The 12,230-nt window shown below is 39.7% G+C and overlaps 1 protein-coding gene across 1 annotated transcript in view; it reads right to left on the bottom strand.

Annotated features, from left to right (window-relative positions):
* The window catches only part of UGGT2 (UDP-glucose glycoprotein glucosyltransferase 2), a 198,247-nt gene that overhangs the window by 127,649 nt on the left and 58,368 nt on the right, over positions 1-12,230 (bottom strand). The window contains exon 8 of the mRNA XM_006832064.1: positions 8,898-8,998. Within this exon, the coding sequence (XP_006832127.1) occupies positions 8,898-8,998 (101 nt within the window). The remainder of the gene's footprint in view (positions 1-8,897; positions 8,999-12,230) is intronic.

The raw sequence follows: 12,230 nt of genomic DNA, 5'->3' as shown, positions 1-12,230 counted from the left end.
TCACTGCAATGAAATGACGAGTGTAAAACCAATGTTCTCTGATGTAAACTATCACTCAATTCATAATAAAAACCTAAAAAAAAAAAGAAATACTGACACAAAGCTTTCTTCTTGAACTGAAAAAAACAAAAACATGTGACAAAAAGCACTGACTGGCAGAATAACAAAGGAGGACGAAAGAAAAAAGCTTTACCCTTCTCCTGACCTGTGGGACATACAGTGCCCACTTATATTTTCTGCCTCTAGAGTTCAGGGCAAGCTGCTATTCCCCTTCCAATGCATGCTTTCCTTTGGTGGGGGCCTCTAGAACTGAGTGAGTAAAGAAATGGGCCTCATCTGACCAACCCCAGCACCAGAAATCCCTCAGTATATATAACTGTTGTTGTTGTTAAGTGCCATCGAGTCGGTTCCGACCCATAGCAACCCTGAACAGGGTTTCCGAGGCTATAAATCTTTACAGGAGCAGAAAGCCTCATCTTTCTCTCGCGGAGCAGCTGGTAGTTTCGAATTGCTGACCTTGCGGTTCGCAGCCCGATTCATAACCACTACGCTACCAGAGCATATATAATAGGGTCCACTAATTGTATCCAAGTTCATATTGCCGCAAAAAAAATGTTTTTAGTTTCATTCAAAACTGCTTCCATTTTAGTTTCAACAAAAAGTTCAAAGCAGAAAATAATTCAGTGTTGAAATGGTTAAAGAGTTAATTCTCAAAACGAACTTAAAGACTAGAAGTATTTAACTCAGTAAATAAGTATTCACTTTCTTCTAACACTGTCTTATCATTATACTAAAAATACAATTCCAAACTTAGAAAGCACTATTTGATCTGAAATCACAGATCAACAGAAGGAGAAATATGTGGGGTTAACTGCAGTCAGTCTGAAATGTGTCAAAACCAATAATCCTCTTAGTCCTATGAACCTGTCAAACATCTGAAGAGATTTAAAAACTTAATTATTCCAGGATAATAGCAGCGCAAACTATTTCTCTTTCATGTTTCACAAGCAGCACAACCCTAATTTATCAAATATGAATAAAATACCCAGTTGTTCTCATGTGCACAGTGTGAAGTAAAAGTCCAGAAAAAGAGGCTCTTAGTGTGCTTCTCATGAGACAGGAGAGTCTAACAGACCTGGGTTCAAATTCCAATTCTATCGCTTATTAGCTGAATCATTACAATCAGTTTCTTCAACCTGGTACTCCAGCTTGTTTACAGCACCCCAAACTGCAGTGAAACTATCAGTAGTCAGTAATAGCTCCTAATTGCCAAACAAAATGGACATCTACCCATCCTTACCTTACCAGGATCCTCCTGCAACAAGATCATTTTCTACAAACAAAGTACTAATTACTTTCTCCTTCTTAAAAGTCAACCTTCGAGCTTCTATGTGTAGTAGTCACTCTTCCATCTCTGACCAGGTTGTCTTGACCAGGGTTCTACATCCTACATGTGGATGAGCTCCAGGGCACCCTCCCTGGTGAAGGAATTTTGTCAGTTTATACACATCTCAATCAGCAACCCACCATCCTTTTTGAAATCCTGATGCTAAGACTTCTCCATTTTTATAATCTTCTCCTTTTAGCTTCAGGACAGTATATTCAACTTTATCACCTGGATACCTCACAACCACTTTAAATCAACCCTTCTATCACTGTTCTCACTATTTCTAGGCCCCATATTCAACCCAAAACCTACTTAAATGCTCTGTATTTCAGTCTCAAAGATGACCTCTTGGGAGTTATTTTTGACTTCTCTTAGCTACTAAAATATTTTCCAGATTCCAATCTTCCTTTCTATGCTCTCTAGCACAATCAGCGTTTCATCTCTCCTTTTACATGATCTCATTGGTCTCCTAACTAGATTTCCTGTTTCCACCTCATTCAAATACATCTTCAACAGACACTAGGGTGGCCAATGAGACTAAGCTGAGTGTGCATGTTCTCTGCTGAAAAGCTGGAAAGGGCCCCATCACTTACCATTTTCTAAACTACGCAAAAGACCCTTGGAGAGCATTGAAGGACATTTACACACAAGAAAATTGTAATACAATAGAAAAATATGTGCTAAGAAAAAGACGTAAATAAGGAATCAAAAGAGAGGTTTATGTACACCGACAAGAAACCACCTAGCCACTGCTTTCCAATCCCTTCTGACTCTGACCAACATGACAGAGCTGAACAGCAACTTGGGGTTTTTGAGGTTGAAAAGCTTTACAGAAGCAGACAGCCTCTTCTTCCTTCTATAGAAAGACTAGTAGGTTTAAACCGCTGACCTTGCGGGTAGCACCTGAATGCTTAAAACCCACTGCACCATACTGGCAAGGAAGTGTCTAAATTGAGGGATTTGGGGGAATAAGCCGTCATTTTGAAAAGTTTCAATGGAGGTCAAGCCAGTGGGTGTTCGATTGACTGAAACAAAACCCACAGTGTACAGAACTCAGTTGTCTTCATGAAGCTGAAGGTCAAGATTCATGGGCTTGAGGAAGTGAGAATGCTTAAGTGTAGAAGTCACTATCAAGCTGAAGTGCTGGAGTTTTAGAATTGGACAAGTTCTGGTTAATTACAAAGCCAAAGTACTCTCATGTAAAGAGGAAATTACAGTGGAATTGGGAGTAAGGTTCCATTGAGAGGTGATAAGGACAATGACTTTGAAGTCTAGAGTCAACTTGGACTCTGATGTACCATACATAGGATTTCACACATGATGAACAGGAGTTTCAGACTCCTTGAAGACAGAGTGAGAAAAAACCTGTCAGCTTTAAAGTGATGTGATAAGGAATAATAAGGAATGGTGTAGTTAGATGCCACAGAAATCATAGAAGCAACAGAATGAAGAGGCAACATAAAGAGGAAGCGACCGATGACAAGTTTCACTCAAAAACTGATCCCACACAGATTTCAGGTTTGTGGGAAACACACGAGTAACTCACAAATCCTCCAAAGGAAAGGGTTTCAGAGAAAATATGAATGAACATTTTCATAACTGGTGGTTCCTGTGAGTACCACTTACATTTCCCGCCTCTGGGGTTTCTTGGGCAGTTTGTTCCCTACATACAGCAGGTGCCTGTGTCAGGCTAGGGCCTTGGCTAACTGTCAATCAGAAGGAAGGGCCTCAGTAACCTAATGCTGTGCTGTGATGTGGTGCTTAAAAAAAGGCCTGGCTGTAATACGTTCCTCTCTTTAGATTTCTGTTTGTCTGGGTATTTGCTACTTCCGATGTATTGTTGGGAAGGTGCAGAGTTCAGGATTAGGTAACATTTAAGTCACTACTTTTTCCATGCCTCATTCCTACGACCTTGCCAGCAGAGTCCACTGGGACATATGTGTCCCACATAACATTGATCAAAATCTATCATAACAAACACAAATTTTAAATCACTGAATGATTCAGCCTGAATTCCATTAGTGAACAAAACAAAACAATGTATCTACAAAATGTCACAAATCAAAAATAATTAGGTAATGACAGGGTTTTAAGGCAGCGAGGAGATCTTCAGAGTGGGTATAAACGTAAAGGAACTTAGACGTAGTTTTCTGTATACACCCCACACCATCAATGAAAAGGGCCTTTACAAGCAGAGCAGGGGAGCCACATGGTCTCAATCTGATTCCTAGCCCTTTATTTAGTTTACTTATTTATTATTTAACCTGGGCTCTTAATTTCTATAGTGTGACTTGCCTGAAGTTTGCTCCTGTCTACTTTAGCCAACTTTATTTTACCCTACGGCTCTTGTCTATCTGGCTGAATACGACTACTTCTTTTCCCTACTAAGGAACATCTAAGAGCGCTAACTGCCTTTACTTAAAATACTCGGCAAGTCAACATGTCCAGCTTACTTCCTCATTATCAGTGCCACCCTTTATTCTCTACCTCAACTCCTGGTGTCGCACTGTAGGGTAAGCACTGGCCTGCAAACCACAAGGTCAGTGTTTTAGCAGTTCAAACCCACCAGCTGCTCCTCAAAAACTCTATACAGGGTCACTATGACCTAACAACAACATAGTGCTTACCACAGAGTAGAAACTCAATAAATATTTGTTTATGAAAGAATTGTTGTTGTTGTTGTTAAGTGCCATCTAGTGAATTCTGACTCACAGCGACCTTGTATATATAATAGGGTTTCCAAGGAGCAGGGAGGATTTGAATTGCTGACCTTGCAGTTCAAACCAACACTGCAGCTTATCCTAACAGCACCACATGAGCTGTGGTTGAGAATTTAATATAGTTTAAATATATTTACAACACTAAATATAAAAAAATTAAGTCAGGGAAGGTGTGTCAGGTTTGTATCCTTCCACCATACTAATTCAATCTGCATGCTAAGGAAATAATTCAACAAGCTGGACTACATGAAGAGCTCAGCATCACAGGAAGATGACTCAGTAACATCCTGTGATATGGAGGTGATATAACTTTGCTTGCTGGAAGTCACAAGGACTTGAAGCAATTACTGATGAATATGAAAGACTACGGTCTTCAGTATAGACTACCCCTTAACATTAAGAAAAATTAATCCTCACAACTGGACCAACAGGCAACAACTGATAAATGCAGCAAAGAATGAAGCTGTCAATGATTTCATTTTTCTTATACCACAAACAATGCCTATGAAAGAAGCAGTCAGAAAATCCCATGACATAGTTTACAGTATAAATCCACTGCAAAATACTTCTTTAAAATGTTTAAAAGCAAAGATAACAGTAAGATGTGCCTGACTCAAGTTATGGTCTTTTCAGTTGCCTTATATGTGAGGGAAAGTTAAACAATAAGGGAGACTGAAGTAGAATTGATGTCTTTGAATTATGGGGTTAGCAAAGAATACTGAATATACTATCAAATGCCAGAAGAATGAACAAATCTGTCTTAGCAGAAATGCTGCTTAGAAGTGAAGATGGTGAGCTGACCTCACATAGCTAGGGCACTTTATCAGGAAGGACATCATACTTGGTAGAGAAAGGCTCTCTCAGTGAGATGACCTGACATAGGGGCTGGAGTAACAGGCTCAAACACAGCAGTAATGGAAGGCTAGCACAGGCCCGGGAAGTGGCTCACTCTGTTATACACAGGGTCACAGTGAGTCAGGATCAACTTGACACACTTACCAACAACAAATAATAATAATAAAGAAGTTAAACTACAAATAAAAATTATTTATAATTCAATTAAATGAAATTTTGGTCACGGAATATCTGCTGTGGGTTGTGAATCTGAAAGTGCTTACAAACCTGTAACTGCATGTCCTCCCACTTAAAACACTTATTAGTGAGGCATGAAATGGTTTAATTAGATCAAAATTTAAAGAGAGAAGAAACATAGGATTTAGTTTTGATTTCTCCTGATAGGAATGTGAGGCTTTTTAATCAGTGTGTTAGATTATGTGAAATGTGATTAAATGATAAATGAATGGAACTGGAACCATAATGATACTCGGGGCACTAGTGCAGTGAAATGGATTGGGACTGGCCATTTGACTCTGACAATCACATGCTTTTATTTGATGGTAATGACAGATTGAAGAGGAATGGCATCACAGTTATTATCAAAAAGACCATTTCAAGATATAACTTGAAGTATAATGCTGTCTGTAATTGGATAATATCCATATGCCTTCAAGGAAGATCAGTTATTACCAGTATTATTCAAATTTATGCACCAACAACTAAAGCCAGTGATGATGAAATGGAAGAGTTCTACCAACTTCTTCAGTTTGAAATGATCAAACATGCAATCAAGATGTAGTGATTACTGGTAACTGGAATGTTAAGGTTGGGAACAAAGAGGAAGGATTAGTAGTTAGAAAATGTGGCCTTAGTGATAGAAATGATATTGGAGATTACATGATAGAATTTTGCAAGAAAAATGACTTATTCACTGAAAATCCATTTTTTAAATAACATAAAAGACAAATCATACACATGGACTACACGTGATGGCACACAGAGATCACCTGACAATATGTGTGGGAAGAGACGGTAGAAAGCCCCAGGTCATCAGGCGGGGGTGGGGGGGCATACTGTGGAAAAGATCATTCATTGTTCATATGCAACTTAAGACTAAAGATGAAGAAAATTGAAACAAGTACATGAGAGTCAAAATTTGACTCTGAACATATGCCACCTGAATTTAGAGATATCAAGAAAATACCTGACACATTGCTGTTGCTAATTAAGTGCCATCGAGTCGGCTCCAATCCATAGCGACCCTGCCTAGGGTTTCCAGGGAGCAGCTGGTGAGCTTGAACCATTGACCTCATGGTTCAAACCAACTTTGCAGCCCTGCATTATTAACCCAGTGCCACAGCAGGACATTAGTGATCCACTAGACAACTAATAACCAAAGACCAGAAGGGTTATAGGATGATATCAAGAACATCATAACAAAAGAAACCAAAAGATCAGTAAGAAGACAAGAAAGAAGGAAAAGGCCAAAATGGATCTCAGAAAAGATTCTGAAACTTGTTCTCCAGTGTAGAGATGCTAAGGCAATTAGAAGAAATGAGGATGTAAAAGAGCTGAACAGAAAATTTCAAAGGACAGTTAAAGATGACTAAGTCAAATGTTATAATGAAATATGCAAAAACCTGGAGTTAGAAAACCAAAAGAGAAGAACATGTGCTCAGCACTTCTCAAGCTGCAAGAACTGAAGAAAAAAGTCAAGCCTCAACTTGTGCAATATTGAAGGATTTTATGGGCAAAATAGTGAGTGAAGCAGAAAGCATCAAAAGAATATGGGAGGAATACACACTCTACCAAAAAGAAATGGCTGATGTTCAACCATTTCAAGAGGTAGCATATGATCAAGAGCCAAAGATACTGAAAGATGAACTCCAAGGTGCATTGAAGGTATTGTAAAAGAATGAGGTTCCGGGAATTAATGGAATATAAATTGAACTCTTTCAACAAACTGATGCAGCACTGGAGGCACTCACTCAATGATGCCAAGAAATTTGGCAGACAGCTACCTGGCTAACTGACTAGAAGACATCCATATTTGTGCCCATTCCAAAGGGAGGTGATGCAATGGAATTCAGAAATCATCAGACTGTATCATAAATCTCACATGCCAATAAAATTTTGCTCACAACAACTGAAAAACAGGTGCAACAATACACTGACAAGGAACTGCTAGAGGTTCCAGCCAGATTCAGACAAGGATGTGGAATGAGGTATATAGCATGGTGTTAGACGGCTAAAAACAGAGAAGCCAGAAAGATGATTACCTGTGCTTTATTGACTAAGCAAAGACTTTCGACAGTGTAGATCATGACAAGCTATGGACAACATGGTGGAGAATGAGTATTCTGGAACACTCATTTGTGGAACCTGTACACAGCCCAAGAGGCAGTCACTCAAACAGAAAAGGGGGACACTGAATGGTTTAAAATGAGAAAAGTTGTACACCAGGGTTGTATTCTTTCACTATACTTATTTAATCTGTATGATGAACAAATAATCTGAGAAACTGGATTACATGAAGAAGACTATGCGTAAGTATTGGAGGAAGACTCATTAACAACCTGCAGTATGTAGATGATATATAACCTTGCTTGCTGAAAGTGAAGAGGGCTTAAAAGATTTACTGATAAAGATCAAAGAACACAGTCCTCTATATGGGTTGCAACTCAATGTAAAGAAAACAAAACTCCCTATCACTAGAGCAGTAAATAACATCACGATAAATGGAGAAAAGACTGAACTTGAAAAAGACTTCGTTTTGCTTGGATCCACTATCAACAGTCAAGAAATCAAACCCTGTATTTGTATTAGACACCAAGCCCTAATAACATAGTGGATTATGAGCTAGACTACTAACCGCAAGGTCAACAGTTAGAATCTACTAATCACTCCTAAGAAGAAAAATGAGGCTTTCAGGCCTGTACAGATTTACAGTCCTGAAAACCCTCTACAGAGTGGCTGTGAGTCAGGACCAACTCAATGGCACACAACCACCACCACGATTGCTTTAGGCAAATCCACTGCCCAAGACCTCTTTAAAGTGTTCAAGTGCAAATATGTCAGTTTGAGGACTAAGGTGCCATGGTATTTTCAATACTTCCATCTTCATGTGAAAGTTGGACGGGCAACATGAAGACCCTAGAAGATTTGATGCATCTAAGTACCATGGACTGCTGGAGGAACAAACCAATCTGTGTTGTAGGAAGTACAACGAGAATGCTCCTTAGAAGTCAGGATGGTGAGACTTATCTGTCATACTTTGGACATATTATTAGGAGAGAAGGGCATCATGCTAGGTAAAGTGGAGGGTTTGTGGAAAAGAGGAAGACTCCTAATGAGATGGGCTGGCACAGTGGCACCAGCGATGGGCCCCAGAGCACCCAAGCTGCTGAGGAGGGTGCAGGGCCAGCCAGTGTTTCTCTCTGTTGTGTAGAGTCGCTATGAGTTGGTACTGATTCAATGGCACCTACCAACAACAACAAAATCAAGAAAGTAAATCAGAGTACACTTTAAAATTGATTAACATAATGGAGTTCCTGGGTGGGTAAACATTCAACTACTAAGTGAATGGTTGGCGTTTTGAGTCTACCCAGAGGCACCTCAGAAGAAAGGTCCGGTAATCCACTTCTGAAAAAGCAGCCAGTGACAACTGTGATGGAGCACAGTCCCACTCTGATACACATGGGGGTGTGTTCAGTAAAATAATATCAAATTAACTCCACCTCAGGTATTTTAGATTTTATAAACATAAAAATATGATTTTCTTAATGAATGACCTTGTAAGTTTTAATACTCACAAAATTAATGTTATATTTATATTATCTATATTTTTCACAAATTATTTGCTATTAAGCAATTTATATTGTCATAATAAAGCTTGTTTAACAAAAACAGTGATCAGTTACGAAACGCTTATAACGTAGTTCAAAATACTATACCTTGTAGTTCCCAGACTTTTAAAGGCACCATTTCTTTGTTACTCTCAATCAGGTATTTTTGGAACGCCGTCAGATTATCTCTAAGATCTGAATGTATTTCTCTGCATAAGAATATTAAATAATGTTAATCATCTCTCACCACTGTAAAAAATCATTATGCAAGTAGTGTGTGTGTGTGTGTGTGTGTGTGTGTGTATGGTGCTGTGGGATAAAGCACTGGACTGCAAAGCTGGTTTAAAATACAAGGTTGGTGGTTCAAACTCACCAGCCGCTCCCTGAAAACTCTATACAGGGTCATCTGTATACAGAACCTACTCTGAAGCACTCAACAACAATGTATGTGTTGTGTGCATGTGTGTGTGTCTGTTTGTCCTGGTGTGGAGTCCTGGTGTGGTGCTGTTGGATAAGCAATGGACTGTAACATCAGTTTGAACCACAATGTTGGTAGTTCAAACTCACCAGTCATTCCTTATAAACTCTATACAGGTACAATCTAAGTCAGAACTGACTTGATGGCATTTAACAACACACACACACACACACATATACATACACACATGTATATGTATATACATATATATATATATTTATATATATACACACACACACACATAGAGAGAGAGAGAGAGAGTCCTGCAAGTTAATGCAATGGACTACAAGGTTGGTGGTTCAAACTCACCCTCCACTCCTGGGAAATCCTATACAGAGTCGCTAAAAGTCATAAACAACTCTATGGCACTTAACAATAATTAAATATATACGTACAATACATATATCTATATATGTATAGATAGAGCTATAAATATATACACCTACATAGATACTTACTGTGTTTTGGGTGAAAGTTCACAAAGCAAACTGACTCTCCCACAATTCATACACATTCTGCATTGTGAATAACTGCAATCCCCGCAATAGACGAGTACTCTTCCCATTTCCTCCATATGTTTACCATTTCCCTTCGTCCTTCTTTTTTATCCCTTCCTGCCTTCTGAGCTTGATCCTTCGGCAAATGTTACCCTTTTGATCTCCTGTGGCTGACTGTTCTAATGAATGAATAGCTCGCTGGTGTTTCTGTCCACTTTCTCGTTGGTGTTACTGTTACTGAAAGCTGAGCCATGCAGGTGAGTTTAGTTCCAGGCCTGAACAATGTCTAAGAGCAATAGTCTCAAAGGTTCCACCCGTCTCTAACAGAACAGTAAAGCTGGTCTTTTTATGATGTGATGTTGTTCCACATTGTTCTCCCAATCCATCCAGGACCTCGTACTATGTCCCTTTCAGCAGTTGTAGTCTCTGTAGTACATTTTAACAATAACTTACTGCTTATCTTTAAGATAAAAATACACAAATTGTGATACAGCTACATCATCTATTGAAAGCACTTAACAACAACAATATATGTACTTTTTAAAATACATAACACAAAGTCTAAAGGGATGTATTTTCATTGTTAACATGTTTGCCTTACCTGTAATGAATGCAAAAGAGGTGAGGGCATAATGACTTGTTTATATGCTATATATTTTTTTTTTTACTTCAACATTTTGTAAGTTATAAGAATTGCTTTTTATAATTTAACAACTATTCAATAAAGAAAGATATTAATGCTTTTTGTTGTTGTTGTTCAGTGCAATCAAGTTGATTCTTACTCAGAGACCTTGTATAGGATTTCCAAGACCTAGAGGTTAGCAGTCCAGTACTTATCCTACAGCACCACACCAAGACTCCTACCACTTTTTTTTTTTTTTTAATTTTTATTGTGAATTGAGTGAAGGTTTACAGCGAAGATCATCAGTTTTGCATTCAACAAATCATTAGTTTGTTTCATCTAAATGATTCCAATCCCTTCCATGCAACAACACTTTTCTGACTTACTCCCTGTAGTTCCTATTTCCATTTCATCTTCTTTCCCATCTTTTTTTTTTCAATGTTTTATTGTGAATTATATGATAGTTTACATGAGAGAACTCTAGTTTACATTCATTCATTCCATCACACATCATTACATTGTCATGGTTCCAATCCTCTCCATGTATTATTTCTCGACCAAAGTCTTCGGCCCACAGTTCCTCTCCCTCTCTGGATCAAAGTCCCCAGCCACTCCATCCCTCCACGTCATCGTCCCTGTCTCCATCTCAGGCATCCCTGTTTCTCTGGGTAGGGTTCCACTCTTGGCTCCCCTCCGTTGGTGGTCCCAGAGACCTCCGCTCCTAGACTGGAGAAACAGTCGCTCCCTTCCTAGCCACAAAATGTCCACCTTTGCATTTCCAACACTCACAATCCATCCTGATAACCATTATTCACTACAGTATCGCGCGTAACCCATCTATATTTCATTTCATCAGCTCCACCCAGACAAATTGGATAGTACTCAATGGTGATTCTGCCTTCCTCCATGCCCCCTAGTTCTAGGTTCCCTCTTGAAAGCTTGTAAGCCAGTTACTTCTTGCCTTTGTAGTCCCTCCTTCCCCATTTGGGTATCCAATGTCCAAGTTGCCCATCTCTGTCCACTCTGTGTGTGGAGGGGGTGGGAATGTTTCCTGCTGTAAGGATTTGTCGCCTCTTTTGAGTCACTGCATTCGTATGCATAGGTTAAGTTCATCAGATTGAATCAGCTCAATCATCTCTCTTTTTTTTAAACCCCACCCCCCCTTCTTTCTTCTCCTGGTTGAGCTCTGATCATCCAGTCATCCAGTCCCGGTCACGGTAGGTATCATCTGCAAGTGTGGGTGTTCTTCTGCACATGCCCTCTCTTCCCATCAGCCAGCAGCTCCATTCTCCACTCGAGTCCTCCGTGGCCACGTCACTGACTCAGGGCCCAGGAGTCCTCGGGTCTCCTCGCACTGCTTGCCAATCAGGTCCCCAACCAGGTCCACAGAAGCCCTCTGAAGATTGTGAGGCTTAGTTCGCCGCTTCATTGCTGCCTTTACCCCACCAACGGTGATGTGTGTGTTTACCAATCCGAGCATGCATTTACTCCGAGTCTCAGTTTTGGGAGGGGACCTACGTTGGTAGGACCAGACCAACTGCCCCAAAGTCTCCTAGGGAAGCGACCCGTTTGTTCCCGTAGTAACAGTCCATCTGTCTCCATTGTATCGTATTTTTCCTGTAGGTCCTCCATTCCAGACGTATCTTTTGTTCTTCTCACAGCTCCAGGCTCGTCAGCTGATTGAGTGGTTTTCAAAATGTTTTGTAGTCCATGTATTCCCATCATTAGTGTCTTCACATTTGTCCCGAATTTTTCATTGATGACCTTCATAATTCTGGGATTCACATTTAGGTCCTTAATCCATGTTGAGTTGGTTTTTGTATAAGGCGTGAGGTGAAGGTCTT

This window comes from Chrysochloris asiatica, unplaced genomic scaffold, assembly GCF_000296735.1.
Source record: "Chrysochloris asiatica unplaced genomic scaffold, ChrAsi1.0 scaffold00005, whole genome shotgun sequence".
In the NCBI taxonomy this organism is placed as follows: domain Eukaryota; kingdom Metazoa; phylum Chordata; class Mammalia; order Afrosoricida; family Chrysochloridae; genus Chrysochloris; species Chrysochloris asiatica.
Note: the sequence above shows the minus strand (reverse complement) of the source record. Positions and strands in the feature narration are given on the sequence as shown.